Source organism: Misgurnus anguillicaudatus, chromosome 19, assembly GCF_027580225.2.
Source record: "Misgurnus anguillicaudatus chromosome 19, ASM2758022v2, whole genome shotgun sequence".
In the NCBI taxonomy this organism is placed as follows: Eukaryota; Metazoa; Chordata; class Actinopteri; order Cypriniformes; family Cobitidae; genus Misgurnus; species Misgurnus anguillicaudatus.
In genome coordinates this window covers 37571834-37591064 of record NC_073355.2, presented here as the reverse complement: position 1 = coordinate 37591064, position 19231 = coordinate 37571834, and the positions used below count along the sequence as shown (strand labels likewise).

Sequence of the window (19231 nt, the reverse complement as noted above, 5' to 3'; positions counted from 1 at the left end):
AATTAACAAGTGTTTTATGCAGTATCTTAATAAGTAACATTTTAAAATTATAAGAAGCTATATTAATATGTGTAGTATATTTGTTGTGTAATATAATTTACTTACTAAAAATCATTTTAGCCAATGGGAGTGGAAAGCTCCGCATATCGTTGCTGCCCGATAAAACTCACGTATGTCCAAAACGGTTACTTTTCAGGAAGTGAAAAAAACATCGTATTTCAAAAGCAGTTGAACGTAGTGTTGTCATACTTGGTACGGCATCTTTACATGTAACCATATTCTTGCCAGTGTAATGATATAATCCACATTTGACCAAAATTGAGTTTAAATGGACATGTGTGCATATTTTACAGTAACGGTGGTCGATACGCGTTCTTCCGATCATTAATTAGAATGACCAAGTCGCGTTTCATATTGACAGATGAATATGCTCAGTTCATTAAATAGCCTACGTCTTACACTGTAAAAAAAATCTGTATATTAACAGTGAAATTACTGTCAATTTTAACAGAAAATGTCCGTACTATATGTGTTACGGGAGTTTTTCCGTTTATATACATTTTCGAATTGCATTATGGGACTGTGATTGCGGCTTTTTGAGGCCACGGACGTACAACTCAACATTTGGTGGCCACGGACGTATTTAACTCAACATTTGGTGGCCATGGACGTATAACTCAACATTTTAACAATTGTTTTCACTGGTAAGTACTTTTATTTAAACTAAATGATTGTATTATCCGTTGTTTTAAACGATACATTGTTTGAATTTAACGTGTAAAATACAACAGTGAATTTCGTTTAATATTGGTAACAAGAACCAATGTTTTTTATGTACAAACTGCACTATAAGTGATTATTTGTAATACAAATAAGCCATTCTGTGCTATTTACTTGTTTATGCCATCTCCTCATGCTCTCTGTTAATTTACAGTTCATTTGGTAGTATTTCTGACATCGGCGGGAAGTAACGTCCACTCCCTCGCTGCACTGTGTGTGTGACAGACATTGCTGTGAACTTCTGCTCCGCTGTGTGACGTTAACAGGTAACTTAATTATTTGATGGAAAATAAAATTAATATGTTCTTTGTACTATGCAATTATCATGGATTAGTGTTGAACGGAAGTGATGTATACTTTCGTTTATATTATGGTGTAGTTACGGTTATTCTGCTTATTAGACGGGTAATGTTAGTTGCTGCAGTATCATGAGTTTGAAACTGTGTTCGAAATAATGATCAAAAAAATTATTGGCTTATTGGTGAATTTGTATGGGTAGAGAAGGCAGATTGACACATGAACTGTTTCGTCAGATACTGTCACATAACGTTACGAGCTGCTTACGGAGAGTCGTGCAGTTCAAACTTCATATTATATATGATATGTGTGTAATATTGATGTTTGAGCGATGAGGCGCTGCAAGTGCTGGGATTGTCTGTTGGAACACCTCCCTCAGGGCAAAAAACTCCCATTTCCGAATGCATTTTCATAATAAATGATTATTCTATTTTTAACTATTTAAGCTGCAGCAAACTCTATTTGCCGCTAATGGTAATTGCTTATCCGAATGCGTACCCAACCGGTTGTGACTAGAAGGGATACAGCTACGGCCAAAATTCTGTGAAAGAGGGCTGTTTTCATCACAGTCGCGACCTACCCCAACCCAACATTTTACGGGATGCAGACAGTAGCTGTATCCTATCTATCTAGAACAGCTGTTTTCATATCCTACCCCAATCCTAACCCAAACATCTCGCGAGATTTGGCCGTAGTTGTATCTCCTCTAGCCAGAACCAGACGGGACACAACCCATAGATATGTATATAAAGGCGGAGTCCCTAACGGCATCACCTGGCGGCCATCTTACGACAGGGCGCTCGCTCACTCGTAGCATTGAGTTTAATGGTGCAGGTGCTTTTGGATGACCATGGCTTGCTCGGTTTTCTACCGATTTTCAAACGGTTTGGGTTTTTACAAACGTTATTAACGTGGCTATAATTCGGGATGCTTTAACATGTTTCATTAATTTATTTTTTATTTTTAGTATAGGTATGCAGTGTCATAGGTACATCTTTGACGTTTGTAACAAACCAAGCCGTTTGAAAATCGGTAAAAAATTAAACAAGTTATGGTCATTTAAAAGTACCTGCATCATTAAAACTCAATGCTACGAGTGAGCGAGCGCCCTGTCGTAAGATGGCCGCCAAAATGCGGACGTTGCACTCAATTGGCCAGCAGCGCGGACGAGGCATCTAGCCTTTATATACATAAGACACAACCATCCGCGTATTCTTTGGCGCTTGCGATGATACTGCCAGCAACATGCCCGTGGACACTGCCTCCTAGCGGTCCATAGACCTTTTGCGAGTAGACGTCACTGTGTCAGTGCAATGCGCAATGTGGTGGCAGAAAAACAGTGGAAGGAGCAAGACAACTCACTAGAAAAATGTCATGTTGTGCATTTTCATGACATTTATTATTTATTTAGAAAGATTAAAGATTTAAATGGGTTATGCTGAAAAAGCAACAATATCACGTATTCTATAATACCATTTATAAAATATTTTTCTATTATTTCTTTTAAACTTATATCTTATAGCCTATGTTTTCTTCCTTTCTGTCCATACTGTTTGTTCTAAAATTATTATGTTTACATACTTACTAAACATATAAATATAGCACACACACACACACACACACACACAATGTAAAGTGTTGTTAATATATAGACAGGCCTATGCATATTAATTTGTATGTAAACATAATAGAACAAACACATAAACACGTAAGCTATAAATATAAGGAGGAAATATTATAAGACAGAAAAAGTATGAAATATTTAATAATGGTATTATATATAATACACAATAGTATTGCTGTTATATGTACTTTAGCTATTTATACTGTAAAAATAATTGATTTACCAATAAAGAACAACACATACATTACATACATGCACCCATCTCAGTAGCCAAGACATTTAAACTAAACGAGAAACATAGGGGGAACAGACTTCGACAGAACACCGAATCCATAACAATCAAACTAACACTGCACACCGCTACTGCAGAGCTGTCACTTTTTGCCACCAGTTGGGCTCACAAAAAACTGCCCACACAAAAAACATAATCTCTGTTTGCCTACACGCAAAAGGTCTATAGACAATAAAACCCGTCAATTTTTTTCATTCTCATGAGGTGAGAAATAGATGATATTGAGAGTGACATGTCTATGATAAACTATTGTGATTGCCAAATAGAGTAGGGGGAGGCTGCAGACCTGGAGCAAGGCAGATTTATGGCTTCAAGCCATACGTCACTGTTGTTCATGGTGCGTCCAGTACAGTGAGTTTGCATCATCAGATCATGCTTAGCAGACCAAGTTTTAGATTGACCATAGACTATAAAAAAAAGTTCACTATATAAGATAAACAGTGTAATGGTTCACACCAAATATTAAAATATATGTAGATATTCCCTGTTGATTCATACACAGCATACACGAGACAATTTAACTCCAATGGAATTTAGTGTTTTAGTGAATTGAACAATTAATAACACACATTATTATCCACTGAACTTCTCTTACCATTAACCATGGTTTTAATGTGGTAAAAGTGTAGTAATCATGTTTTTTGTGTATTGATTAATATGGGCAAAATCATGTTTTTACAACACTAGCCAAGATTTAACTATGATTTTTTAAATTGTGGTTACCATGGTTTTACTACAGTAACCGTGGCTGAATCCGAGATCGCATACTTAATGTGTATGTACTGAATTTCACTGGGCACCTACTTAACGTGCTCTAAGACAGTACCTACGTTCGCGTTAAGTATGGACAGCATCCGCCATTGACGTTATCATGTGACATATGACGTAGTATACTTTTTCGAGTTCATGCGGAACCACAAGAATCGACAGGAGATTGACATCACAATACCGCGAGAGCATCACGAAATCAGACTTCTCCGTATGATTTCTGGAATTGCTCTCACTGTACTTTGATGTCATCCACCTGTTGGTTCTTATGGTGGTGCATAAACTCGAACCAACCTAATAAAAGACATGAAAACGTATGCGTGTGTATGAGGGACAGGTGCACTAACACCTGATTGCATCAGTAACTTCACAACTCTATTATGGTCTCTGTCAGTGTAACAGATATATTACACATTAGTTTGTAGTGGACAAAAATAAGTAAAACAAGCAGATTGTAATTTAATATGTATTGTCAGATGACAGCTGTGCTTGAATACAAACTAGACAACTGGAGTAAAACAATGGTTAATTTTCGTAACGGCAAAGCTATGTTCATTAAAGCCCTACAGTAAGAAGCAGTGGGTGACCAGTGCATTTTATAACATCTAAGGGGCGTTGTTAGGCACGACGGGGTATTTTATCATGGCTTACAACACGTTTCAACCAATCAGAATGAAGGACCAGATTCTATAATATCGGTTGTCATAGTAATATTTAAATTTACTGTAATTTTAAATATGAAAACCTAAAGCTGGTGTGTGGTGGGCGTTCTGGCGCAATATGGCTGCCGTCGCAACATCCAGGTGGATACGGCACATTGGAGGTGATTGAGGAGATTCCCCCATTCATATGTAAAGCGCTTTGAGCACTGAGAAAAAGCGCTATATAAATGTAACAAATTATTATTAATTAATTAATTATAATGAATATGCTTATTCAATGGATCATAATGTGTTGTATTAATTGTTTAGTTCAGTAAAACACTAAATTCCATTTCAGTTCAATAGGGTATATGTGGAACTTACTTCCGTATTCCTGTTAAACATAGTAGATTGCTTCCAGTTCTGTATGCTCTATGCGGACATGGTCCTGTTTTCATACATGAAGACTTCAGGAGCTACCAAACACGAGAATAACCATGTGTCCAGTGAATATGCTCGTTAACATCTTAAACCTAAGTAAAAGAAAATGTACTAACTTTATTATACTTTATATATTTCTCGATCTAGGTATTTTTTCTGACATACATTCAGAACATAACACATATAATAATGCTACGAATAACAATAACTCGCTACAATAGCACAAACTGGCAACCGGAAGCGATCAACCCAGTTTTCCGGTATGGTCACGTGACGTTCGACATATACTGCATTGTCTCCCCTAGCCTGTGTGTGGATCAACAGTGAATATCTACATTTATACCATGCGCATGTTAAATGCTGTATTCTGATTGGTTAAGAAATGTTCCATGGGTATGCATTATTTCTCGATAACCGCACGCCTAACTTTTCAAATGTCCTAAAAATAGGCACCAGAGCATTGTTTGTGGTGGCCGTGGTGTGGGAGGATGATTGACTCCGGTCCTTTGGATTATTTGGGAATGATGCCCACCCGCGGTTTAACAGCACTCCGCTTCACGTCGTGCCGCGTTACCACCTTGGGTGTGCATTGTTTTCTTGTAATTCAATGGCCCATCATCAATTATTCCTAACTTATACCACGGGTCTGTTGAATGCTGTATTCTGATTGGCTGAGAAATATTCTGTGGGTATGCATTCATTTCTGATAACCGCACACCTAACTTGTCAAATGTCTTAAAAATAGGCACCAAAGTAATGTTTGTGGTAAACGTGGTATAAGAGGAATAATTGACTCCGGTCCTTTTGAATTATTTGAAAATAATGCACACCCGCGGTGTGTGTGCATTATTTTCTTATAATTCAATGGCCCGTCGTCAATTATTCCTTACTTGTACCACGGGTCTGTTGAATGCTTTAATCTGATTGGCTGAGAAATGTTCCGTGGGTGTTGATTACTTTTCTGTAAACCGCACACCTAACTCTTAAAAATAGGCACCAGAACAATGTTTTTGGTAACCGTGGTATAAGCAGAATAATTGCCTCTGGTCCTTTGAATTATGTAAGGAATAATTGACGACGGGCCATTGAATTATAAGAAAATAATGCACACCCAAGGTGCAATGCGGCACGACCGCGGGTGTGCATTATTTTCAAATAATTCAAAGGACCGGAGTCAATTATTCCTCTTATACCACGGTTACCACAAACATTGCTCTGACAAGTTAGGTGTGCGGTTTACAGAAAAATAATCAACACCCATAGAACATTTCTCAGCCAATCAGAATGCAGCATTCAACAGACCCGTGGTATAAGTTCTTATAATTCTACGGCCTGTCGTCTATTATTCCTTACATATTTTAATCTTTGGTGTGGATCATTACTTACACTTTTCTACTAAAATTAGCAAATATCAGGAAATAAGAAAATATGCTCCATATAGCATATTTTATAACATGTAAAATAGTGTACTGTGCTGTCTTTTACTGTTATTTTCAGAAATATACCAGCACCAACTTTTGGATGCCCAGATGACACACACAGAAGCCATCCATCTTGCTTTCTGTTAAATCTTGCTCTGTTTAGTGCTTGCTTGCTTCCACTATGACATTTCATTGTGGTATTTGTGAGTTCACGAGTACCTCAGTTTCGGATTATGTAAAGCATTGCAGGAGCCATAGAAACATTAGCCGGGCAATTTTTCCTTGTGGTTTTCCAAACTGTGGTAGAAGATTTTTCTCTTACAATTCTTTTAATGTGCACTTGTCCAGAATTCACAAAGAGGGTAGGAAGAGTGATTCTTATGTTCGTAAGATATCTGTGCAGTTAAAGTGTTCTTGGCAGTTTTGTGGAAAAGAGTGTGAAAGCGTTAAAGGTCTTGTAGCTCACCTTAAGCATCATTTGCAAGAGGGTCTTGAAGTGACATGTCCTTACAATGGATGTACAAAGACTTTTAAAGTTACATCCTCCTTTACATCTCATTTATCACGATATCACAAGCAGTGTGATGTACTGGATATTGCTCAAAATCACATTGTTGAGACCTGTTCAGATCCTGTACCTGCTCAGTCTGTTAATGTGTCAGACACAGATAGTGACCAAACAGTGCAGCAAGAAGCACACCCTGACCCAGGGCCAGCCCAGGATAAATACACTGAAAACATGGCCCTTTTTTTTCTTGGTTTGCAAGCAAAGCATCTTGTCCCTGCATCTACTATCACCACAATAGTGAGTGAAATGAGAGTACTACAGGACATGCAGCATGAGTTTATTATGAGCTTGTTTTCAAGAAGTCTCCAGGAATATGGTGTGCCTGTTGAAGCTTTACAAAATCTAGGGAACCGTGTATATGAGCAAAGCCCTATGCAGAGCACACTAAATGCAATAGGTGGTACCTTAACCACACACCACAAGAGACTTCATTACTACAAGAAAGAGTTTGGTTTGGTGGAACCAGTACAAATAACTTTAGGCCGTGATGACAAGGGCATGATGAGACAGTTTCATTATGTTCCCATTTTAGAAAGCTTAAAAGCTTTCTTACAACACAAAAATGTACATCAGCAAATTCTAAATCCTATTAATGCAGACAAGAGCATGCTTGGTGATATTAGACATGGATGTGTCCTTAAATCAAATGAATTGTTTGCGTCTGATCCACAAGCCCTTCAGATTATGCTGTTTCAAGACAGTTTTGAAGTTGCTAACCCTCTGGGGTCCGCCAGGCAAAAACACAAAATTCTTGCTGTGTATTACACTTTAGGTAATGTTTATGCACACAACCGCTCCACTGTTGACTCAATACAGCTTGTACTTCTTTGTTTGGAGAAAGATTGTAAGCTATTTGGACCTGAAAGAGTTTTTGAAAATCTGATGGCAGACCTGTGTGACCTGGAGTCAACAGGCATTTGTGTTGAAGGGAAAACCTTCAAAGGAAGCATTGCTTGTGTTATTGGAGACAATCTTGGATCCCACTATCTTGGGGGATTTGTTGAAAACTTTAGTTGTGCAGAATATTTTTGCAGGTTCTGTCACATAAGAAAAGAGGATTTTCAAAGGAATCCTCTTTCTACAGCCTCTGTAAGAACTCCAGCAAGTTACAGTGAGTCGTTGCTGGAGTTACAAAAAGACCCAGATATTCGGATGCACAATGGTGTGAAGTCCAACAGTGTTTTAAACAAACTCAAATATTTTCATGTGTGTGCACCAGGACTTCCACCTTGCCTTGCCCATGATTTATTTGAGGGCATAGTTGACTATGATTTGGCAATGTACTTGCAGTTTCTTGTTAAAAGAAGGAAGTGGTTCAGCTATGACATCCTTAACAGCAGAATTATTTCTTTTCCTGGCGAGAGTCAGAACAAAGCTAATATTCTGCCTGTTAATGGGACAAAACTTGGAGGGCATGCTGCCCAAAACTGGTGGCTACTTCGATTTCTACCAGTCTTGCTACATGACAGAGTAAGAAATCCTAAGGATGATGTATGGCAACTCATACTGCTACTTAGGCAGGTGGTTGAGCTTGTGTGTGCTCCCACGGTGTCAGAATCACAGGTTGCCTATATGAAAATCTTCATTGAGGAGTACATAGAAACAAGGCATTTTCTCTTTCCAATGACTAATCTTAGACCAAAACATCATTACCTTTTGCATTATGCAGATCTCACATTGCAGTTTGGGCCATTAATTCGCACATGGACAATGCGTTTCGAAAGCAAGAACAGCTACTTTAAGAGGTGTATTAGAGCAAGTAAAAACTTCAAAAACATCACAAAATCACTTTCAGAAAGGCATCAATTGCTGCAGGCACACCAAAGTAGGGGCAATATGTTCTCTCCTGAGGTTTTCATGTCTGACTCTACAAGGTTTTACACAGAGTTGTATGATAGTCAGTTGAAGGGTACATTGGAAGCATTTGATGTCTCAGCATCAAATGCCGTTGTGACGGACAAAATTACTGTACGAGGCACATGTTATGCAAATGACATGCTTGTCATCTTGAGCTGTGATGTTGGAGAACTAATTCTTGGACTGATTGCATGCATTGTAGTCAAAGAACCAAATATGGTGCTTCTTGTTCTGAGACAGAAAAGAGCATGTCTTGATCCAGATCTTGGTGTTTATGAAGTAGATGGTGATAGAGGTACTTTTCTGTGCAAAAGCCTTCATGAGCTTCTTGACTACGTCCCACTTAGACACTACCTTAAAGGCGGCAGACTGCTGGTTGCCCTTAAGCACAGTCCACCATGGAGCATGTAAGGGGGAAGATTAGAAGCACACTGCCTTCAATAACGGAAGAGCAACTGGAAATCCTGATCACAAAGTTGATGGACCTGGGGGTTACAAACATTGAAGACTGCTCCTATCTAACAGCAGCGGACTTGGATGGGATTTTGCTACCAATACAGTCCAGACGGTTGATAAGTGCATTCTCCCCAGGTATGCAATGTCTCGCAAACATACTCTTTTTTTGTCACTCTAACACACACTTTCTGTTTTTCTCCCACACACTATTTCTCTCTCTCTTAAGGGCTCATTATAGCTATGTGTACATCCTACAACATGGCCGCAATGTCGTAGGCTGCGCGTCGGTTTTCATATATACAATTTCATATCTGCGTCGACATGCAAACACACATGCAGACCGCTGGTAGGCAGTATCCACGCGTGTAAACATAGCTCAACCGCCAAAGATGAAGAAAACCAGAAACAAAGAAGAAGCAGCTTCTTGTGTATGTTTTTAGAAGACCGGCAGTGATGGAGGTAAATAGCCAGCGACTTTTGGTACAGTTTCAGTTAAGTCTCTCATCAACTTGGCCCATCTTTGTTCTGACCATCGCAAACAGAAATACCTATAATGCAGATTTTGTTACCTGATGTGAGGGGTTATAGTGGATCAATTACAGTGCTTGTGGTGTTGAAATTTTGGCGAGGTGAACCTCAGGCTATGCAGATCTACACACAGGCTACGGATAACCTACGATGTAGCTATGGTGTAGACCAAGGGTCTTCAACACTCTTCTACTAGGGCCAGATTTAAAAAAGTAAATATGATGCGGGCCAAACTTTTACTCCTATTTTTACCTTTTATATATTTGTTTATTTTTACCTATTATTTATAAATTATTATACATGTTATAACTTATGTTGTTTTTGTCAGTTTTTGTTATAGGTCATATATTAAAAACATGCATTTTCAAATAACACTTCATAAACTTTTAAATATTTACAACATAAAGCCTATAGTCTAAACTAGTCTAAACTTGCACTTCATGTTTTCTTTTTTAATATTTTGAAGATATATAGACTAAACCACCTTTCCATTGTACACTACATTCGGTGGGAGTTCACCAATGAAACGTCAGTTTAATTGTAAATCCGTTTAAACATGGGAGAGAGGCTCAATGCAGCACAAGTAATCTACGAATATATTTATACTTAATAATTTACTTATCAGTAATGAATCATTTTCAAAGGATTTAAGTGTTACTGATAAAGTTAAACAAAAAAAGTATTAATAACCTTCACCTTGCACACAGTGTTTTTGATTAGAACACACTGAAATACATCACTTCCGGTGATGTTAAAAACACGCATTTTCAAAAAATACTTCATAAACTTGGTTGGCACCCCACGCAGCCTCTTTCCAAATCTGCTTCTGGTTTATCGGCCGTCGTTTGTCATGTATAATGGAAAAGTAAAAGTAACCACGCTTCAGATAAAGATGACCGGCGGGATGGATTAAGATGATTGGAGGGCCGCATTTGGCCCGCGGTTAACCAGTTAATTAGCCCTGACGTAGACCTTACCCACAACTATAACTTAAGTTTTACTTAACTTTTTCTGCCTCTCACACACACTCACTCTCTTTCACACACACAGACACTTTCTCTGTCTGTCTGTCTGTCTCTCTCTCTCTCTCTCTCTCTCTCTCTCTCTCTCTCTCTCTCTCTCTCTCTCTCGCACACACACACACACACACACACACACACACATTCTGGTTTCCATGTTTTGTGGGGACATTCCATAGACGTAATGGTTTTTATATTGTACAAACTGTATATTCTATTCACTTCCCCAAACCCTAAACCCAACCATCACAGAAACCTTTCGGCTACCTTAGATTTTCAATAAACATCATTCTGTTTGATTTATAAGCTTGTTTCCTCATGGGGACCTCAAAATATCCCCACAAGGTCACAAAAATACTGGGGAGAATTTGTCCCCACAACGTGATAAATACCATGTACACATACACTTTTGTTTGCTGTCATGCAATCAATGTTAACCTTTCAATATTTACTCTTTTTAATTGTATTTTTATTGTATTTTTCCACTTAGCATCTCAGAGCACTGTGGTTGAGTCATATGCTCCTAACATCTCTAGTTTTACTGAGCATGTGACACCAGCTGTGACACCAACCGTAACACCAACCGTAACACCAACTGTTACTCCACAGAAGTTTCAAGTCCCATGGCAAAAGTTCCCTGTTAAATTAATGAATGCACTAAAAGAGAAGAGAAGACCGCTTCCAAGAGACAGAAGACATATGATCAGGATCATCATTGAGGACTTGATGGCTATTGATACCAGACCAGGAAGAAGCAAGTTGAAGCAAATTGCACAAGAACTAGTTGAGAAACATCCTGATTCCTTCATGGATAAATGTGGTACAAATGTTGTGGGTCAAGGTTTTGCATCCCTTGTTATGCAAATGGAGAACAGAGTTGAAAATGTTAGACGACAGTATGCTTTGTGCACATCCACTGTAGAGGGGCCAAAGAGGAAATCCAGATTATCTGACCGTTATGGTTGTAGTCAGTGGGAACCAGAGTCACCGAATGACTGTTGCAACCATGAAGAGAAAAAGAAAATGCTGCAAGAAGCATTTAAAGGAAAACATCTACCTGAGAGTGACATAAAAAGATTAATGTCTGATACATACTATGCCCAGCGTATCACTTTAAATAATGAAGGCAATGTAATTAAAGTCATGGAACAATGGCCTTACCTCTTCGAAGCCACCTATTTACTAGATCACACAGAGAAACTGGTAGGGTTTCCTGTCCAGACTAAATTGCTGAACCAACTTGAGGAGAAAGGCACGGCCATCACTGAGTTTCTTACAAACAAGGGAATCCAAGTGACTACAGACCCATTAAAACTCCTCCAGGGCCTAATGGAGTACCTCGTAGAGGAGCCAAAGGTTCTGCTTCTAAACAAAGATGTAAGTGCTCAGCATAATATCTTATTTGTTTAGTCTTAACCCTTTGTTGTTGTTGGGGATGTTTTCATTCACTGTGGGTGTGGGTGTCTTAAAGAGCACCTATTTAATTGCTAAAAACCAAGTTATTTTGTATATTTGGTATAGTACAATGTGTTTACCAGGTTTATGGTTAAAAAAACACAATATTTCTCGTATCGCATCCTTTCGCAGTTTTACATTGCGTATATATATATATATATATATATATATACGTGGGCACATTTTTGAAAACATCCACTAAATTAAATGGCTGTAAAATTTATCATATTATTATTATTATTTTTTAATGAATCTGTTAATCAACGTTAGTACTGATCAAAACTACTAAATCTTTACAAAAAATCTGTGATTTTAACTCTTAAACTCTTTTAAGTGATGTCACTGATTTGGGGGACAACACAAAATTATTGATTTTCAATATAAAAAGTGATGGTGGACTGGATTTTTTTATTGGCATTGATGCATTTTTAGTTTTTGTGCAGCATCAGATTTTATCCACCCAGATAAAACACTAGCATGTAGCAGACTGGCATCAAAAGAAGAAAATGGAAATGCATTGGACATACATTGAGAAAACCAGAGTCAAACATTACAAGACATGCACTTGATTGGAACCCCCAAGGTGCGAGACGCAGAGGAAGGCCAAAAGACTCATGGCGAAGAACCACCAAAGACGAACTCCAGAAAATCAACATCACCTGGAAAGAAGCCAAGAGGAAGAGCCTAGACCGTATTGTCTGGAGGCAGACCGTAGAAGCCCTATGCTCCGCTCGGAGTGAAGAGGAATAAGAAGAAGCAGAAGAAGTAGCAGACTGGTCACTGCCTTACAACTACAGTACAAGAACAACGTCAATATACCTGAATAACAGTACAACAATAATTATTCCACAAAGTAAGAATAATCACTGTTACCTGTCGAGAATATTTTTTTGTGAACTGCGCTTCTGTCTTGACACCTCTCTGTTCCTTCATTGCTCTCCAGTGTTGAAATGTTTCTCCAATAACGACTGTGGTTACAATACGTTCTTCTGACAATTTTCTCCTATTCCCAGTGGCTTAAAAAAAGTATTTCTTTTGCGTCCTCCTTCAGGTTTATTCTCTTCCATTGTGCAAATTCGAGGAGGAAAGCAGGATCGACAATGAAAACAAAGCGAAACTTGAGACGGAGTTTCATGCGCTATGCTCATGCATCACCTGTGTAACGTTACTGGAGCGCGCACGTATCTCACAAGGAATGTAATGGCAGTGATTGACAAGCCAGAGGGCCAATCGCTGATGCAATGACCGCATGAGCAATTGGCTGATGTTTTTAAGGCCCTATCTTGTGCACAGATGACGTATATTAATTTTATTACTTTCAGTGCACCTAATAAATATTCTTTAATCATTTAGTAAAGACTGTTTCAAGTAATATTGCAAAAATGTATAAAACAAACATCCTCATTTGCACCTTTAATTAAGCTCTGATTTGCACAGGCCTATCAAAGGGTTAATGGTGCCACATGGTGATCAACAGTAAAAATGACAAATTTTACCCCTTTGCAAAAGGAAAACTCACCAACAATCAGGAATGCATGATAATAAGGTGTCATGGCTCTGCAATCAAAAATCGTTATAATGGAAGTCAATGGGGCAAAAACATCCTCAAACAATAAATGAGGAAGAAAAATGAATATCTGATGCTGCAGAAATACTAAAAATGTACTAAAGCCAATGTTTTCACTAATCTTTGAAATGCCCAAGACTGTGAAAAAGGTAAAAATCCAGTCCACAATCACTTAATACGTTCACGTTGAAAATCAGTAATTTTGTTTGTGTTTTCCCCAAATCAGTGACATCCCTTATAAACATGGCAATGAAAGAGTTAAAATAATGGAGTATTTGTAAAGATTTGAGAGTTTTGATCAGTACTGAGGTTGATTAACAGATTTATGCAAATTATAATAATAATAATATTTATCTGATAATTTTTTACAGCCGTTTAATTTATTGGATGTTTTTATCCACTAGCAACATGAAAGGATAGTACATTTTGAAAAGTTAATTAACAATCAATGGAGCTGAATATGGTCTTACTTTTAAAATCTTTATATGCACAACATTTAGCAATTGCTACATTTACATTATACCCTTTGCCTTAATCTGTCTTAATCTTTCACAGGATGCTTTATCAGATCTACCAAGCACCCCATGCATTCTAGTACTAGGTAAGGAAGAGCATATATCATAGTTGTATGTAAGGATATGCATGTCTACTCCTAAACAAGTTTTGCATGTTTGTTTCATTGCAGATGATGGAAGTTACAGCATATCGGTAGATGAAATTACAGTAAACCACAACATCAGCTGTCCTTTGATTGCGGTCAGCTACATGTTTAGCCTCTTTTATGTGCTAAACATTATGTACCCCAAGGGAGCAGCACTTACTCTGGAGTTTATCCAAAGGTATGTTTTGATGAAATTAAAGTTCACTTAATTTTTCCAGGCCAAGTAATGTGAGACATTTTGTTATGTTTCCAACAGGAGCCTGCTCGGTATAAATCCTGAACGTGGGTCCAAAGCGGAAAAAAAGGGATCCAAACAGTACAGCATTCCACCTAAACTCCTTAAATTTCTTTCAGACCTTAATGACTTCCAGAATCCTTGGAAGATTTAAAGGTAATTAAGCAAACTTTTTTCATGATATTGTTTGTCTCACCACCTAAATTGTTCTACAATACCACCAAGTATTGTTGTCGAAAGTACCTACACTTTAGGCTATTTGGTAAAGTCTGGTATTATTAACCCTTGTGGGATGTTCAAATTCACAACCCTATCATTTATTTTTACCTTTTTCACAGTCTTGGGCTTGTCAAAGATTAGTAAAAACAATGGCTTTGAAGCATTTTTAGTTTTTGTGCAGCATCAGATTTTTTCCCACCCTAATTAGTTGTTCATGGCTTTTCTGCCCAGATGACTTCCATTATAATGAATTTTTTTGATTGCAAAGCTATGACACAATTCATGCATTCTGGACTGTTGGTGGTTTTTCTTTTTGCTAAGAGGTAAAACAGGGTTCCCGTGGGGTCTTAAAAAGTCTGAAATTTAGAAAGTTAAATTTAAGGCCATAAAAAGTCTTAAAAATGGCCAGATTTTCACCCTAGGTCTTAAATTTAATTAACCCAAGTCTTAAATTTCTTACCTCCATTTATTCCCGAAAAGGTTATCCGGAAAAAAAATGGTAAATTAAAATGTGTCAGTGACGGAGGAAGAATGTATTTGATGGGTGGGCCTCTAAAAAGAAAAGTTCTGCACTTTGCGTGTCACTGAATGTCTCTTCAATCCAGTTTTTAATCATTATTTTTTAAAGAGAATACAAATGTAGGCTATTATAATCCACGCAATTCATGCCATAAGCTATATTTCAGATGTTGTGATCCGACTGTATACTGTAGGTTTGGCGAGAAAAATCTTTTCTGTGTTAATTTAACCAACTAGCCCGTGGCTTACCAGAGCATTTGCAAGGTTCTGAAACAGAGGACCCAGAAACAAAAAAATCAACACTGCTTTATTAAAAATCAACTTAAACAGTCAGGCCGTCAAGTCCCGCGCCATCAACAATGAGTCAACTTTAGTGTTACACAGTTTTCATATGCAGCCTACAAATGCGACCTCTGGAGGCTACAGCCTTCGGATTTAGAAACGGCCTTGTTTGCAACACACAACAAACCACGAACAGCCTTTTAATAGTAAATTTCCTTTTCATTTCATTATTGTGTAATTAGAGAGGGGAATAAATGTGATGGCGGGATAGTGCATATTTATGCACATAACGTATGGGTGGAGAAAGTGTAAAACATGTTAACAAGCCACATATCAGCAGCTGACCATACTGATCTTCCCATATTAGTGGATTTTATTTGTCAAAAAAATAAATAAATAAACAAAGATAAAATAAAAATATAATGTTTTGAGAATTTCTCAGATCATTGTACCGCTTTGGTCTTAAATTTCACTCATAATGGTCTTAAAAAGGTCTTAAAAAGTCTTAAATTTGACTTGGTGAAACCTGCAGGAACCCTGTAAAAATTGTCATATTTACTCATATTTGATCACCATGTGGCACCATTAACCCCTTAGTAGGCCTGTGCAAAAAGCTTTAAGGCACTCTAAGCGAATTCACACGTTTTAGGCCATAGTTTCAAATAGTAAACATCTCCTCACTATCTGCTAGCTGCCTGTCCCCTGAACACACTGTAAAACTGCAACAAAAACAAAGTGGTCAAACCTACCACCACGAAACATAACAAAGTGTTCCAGCCAATAAACGACAAGAAGGATTTGGGAGTGGGGGTTGGGCGCGTTCATGACTCGTTCAGAAAGCAAGAAAGGGAGGGGAGCAGTTTCAAACACTTCAATCGTCAACAAGAAGTGACGTCAAACAGATTCGCCTAGAGCGCCTTTAATTTCTGGCTTGTACATTGAGTTAGGAAAAATTCTTTTTTGTCCAAAAAATTTGAGTTTTTGAAAATTAACAAAGCATTTTTTCAAAATATTTGACAAATAAGATTTGTCACCAAAAATCATGCCATATGCTGAAACAGAGAAAAGTGTGGCAAAATTAACACACAAAAAAACCTGTTTAGCAACTGTAGTTTTGCTGTAGTGCCAGGTCAGTCATGGCAGTGGTTCCCAATTCCTGTCCTCGGCCCCCCCCTCCCAGAATGTTTTAGATGTGTCCTGATATGAAACACCTGATTTCACTTATCAGGCTCCTTAATTAACACACTAACGAGCTGATAAACTGAATCAGACGTTTTTATATATGGAGACCTCTAAAATGTTCTGGGAGGAGGGTTCGAGGACTGGAATTGAGAACCACTTGTCTATGGCATTAGGTGTGTTCGACTTCATGCGGCGCTGCGCAGACCGATCGGTGGCTGACTTGAAGCAGTGCATTCCGGTTAGTATTTTTGTCCGACTTAAGCTGGCGCTGCAGGCACGTGACTGCGTCATATGGTTTTTAAGTACCGCGAGAGCGATTCGAGATCAGCCGCCTGAGTTAGCCAGCGCAGTTCCCGAAGAGGAGCTGCACTGGCTGTAATGACGACACAGCTGTTTCACGATTGGTCGGATTCACCACATGACAACAACCACTTGTGTTTCGTGTGTATTTTCACGCCCTCAGTTCCACAAATGCTCACAAATCTGTATTTTTATAACAGTTAAGCTCTTTTCATGTAGTCGCGATGTTATATTGTGTCATCTTCATCTAAATAAAATGTATAAAAAACGTAGACCCCACTACAGTGGTATTTAAATAATATATGCTTATGTTAAACTTTATTCTTGTAAAAACAAATGCTGTAAGCCTCTTCAGTTCCACTCATGCTCATGCACGGACATTCAAAACAGCATAATTAACTTTTTATGAAGTTTAGATTTTACAAATCATGTTTAATGTGATTAAGCAAGCAAACGGCATGTGATCAGCCATGCTTGACGTAAATGCCGCAAACTACGGGAAGCACAGCGCGTCCGACTTCACATCTCCGTTTTCAGCTCCTCCCCGCCTGCACGCGGCAAATCTCGCCGATCGGTTACATCCAGCCACAGCCGATGTCAAACACACCTAATCACTGCGTCAAGGCGGGGCCAACAACTCCCATTAGGTGTGTTCGACTTCATGCGGCGCTGCGCAGACCGATCGGTGGCTGACTTGAAGCAGTGCATTCCGGTTAGTATTTCTGTCCGACTTAAGCTGGCGCTGCAGGCACGTGACTGTGTCATATGGTTTTTAAGTACCGCGAGAGTGATTCGAGATCAGCCGCCTGAGTTAGTCAGCGCAGTTCCCGAAGAGGAGCTGCACGAGCTGTAATGACGACACAGCTGTTTCAAGATTGGTCGGATTCAACACATGACAACAATCACGTGTGTTTCGTGTGTATTTTCACGCCCTCAGTTCCACAAATGCTCACAAATCTGTATTTTTATAACAGTTAAAGCTCTTTTCACGTAGTCGCGATGTTATATTGTGTCATCTTCATCAAAATAAAATGGATAAAAAACGTAGACCCCACTACATTGGTACTTAAATAACATATGCTTATGTTGAACTTTATTCTTGTGAAAACAGATGATGTAAGCCTCTTCAGTTCCACTCATGCTCATACACGGACATTCAAAACAGTATAATTCACTTTTTATGTAGTTTACATCTTACAAATCATGTTTATTGCGATAAAGCAAGCAAACAGCACGTGATCAGCCATGCCTGACGTAAATGCAGCAAACTTCGGGAACCACAGCGCGTCCGACTTCACGTCTCCGTTTTCAGCTCCTCCCCACCTGCACGCGGCTAATCTCGCCGATCGGTTACATCCAGCCACAGCCGATGTCGAACACACCTTTTGTAACTGGCAGTGCTGCAGCAACATACTTGGAATTTGAGAATAATTACAAAGGAAATAAATGTTTTTTATTGTTTCTAAGGACTATTAAAATGTAAGGGCTATTGACATGCAGGTAATCACCGCAGTTGTAAGTTAAGTGCTAGGTTGTATTCGTATTAGTTTGTAGTGATATTTTGTTTTTGTTTTACAGCCAGAAGTATCGGAGGAAGAAGATGAAATGTGGATTTAACATCAGAATTATCCTTATACATGTTCACTATTCATGTTGTTGTGTTGGGTTATTGCAAAGAAGGTTTTTGCTCCAAGTCTAATGAAATCTCTTTCAAATTTTTGTCCTGTTTTGTCTGTCATGCTTGAACCATCACTGTTTGTTTTTTATATTTAGGCCACCCTTGTTGTTGTTTACTTTTTATTTGGAGGCCTTTTTAGTTTAGGACTGGAATTCTATGGCATCTTAAAGTTGTCTGTTACTGACGCTGACAGTTTTCTTGCGGTTAATTTTGTTTCATAAAAATGATTTATGATTTGCTCAATTGTTATTAACTCAAACTTGAATATCTTAACTTTTAAAAGTTAAATTTTAATGCAATTCAGAATGAAGTTGTTTGGTCAAGATGTCTTGTTTTAGGACATATAGTATTTACTATGTAATTGCCAAGTTTTACTATTTAAGAATGTATTGTTTATCATTTGTAATTCCAAAGAACTACAACATTTTTCTTCATTAAAAA

At 38.2% G+C, this 19231-nt stretch overlaps 1 protein-coding gene across 2 annotated transcripts; it reads left to right on the top strand.

Moving 5' to 3' along the window:
* Window positions 1-462: 462 nt before the first annotated feature.
* LOC129437067 (uncharacterized) lies at window positions 463-19075 on the top strand. 2 transcript variants are annotated; one of them, XM_073857594.1, is made up of 8 exons: window positions 463-704; window positions 935-1046; window positions 9037-9280; window positions 11183-12069; window positions 14270-14315; window positions 14400-14553; window positions 14632-14766; window positions 18691-19075. In XM_073857594.1, the coding sequence occupies exons 3-7, from the start codon at window positions 9088-9090 to the stop codon at window positions 14762-14764; spliced, it is 1413 nt and encodes a 470-aa protein (XP_073713695.1). In that variant the 5' UTR covers window positions 463-704; window positions 935-1046; window positions 9037-9087; the 3' UTR covers window positions 14765-14766; window positions 18691-19075. The 2 variants fall into 2 exon arrangements, with proteins under 2 accessions (XP_073713695.1, XP_073713694.1); XM_073857593.1 differs by having other exon boundaries at window positions 463-1046.
* Window positions 19076-19231: the final 156 nt, after the last annotated feature.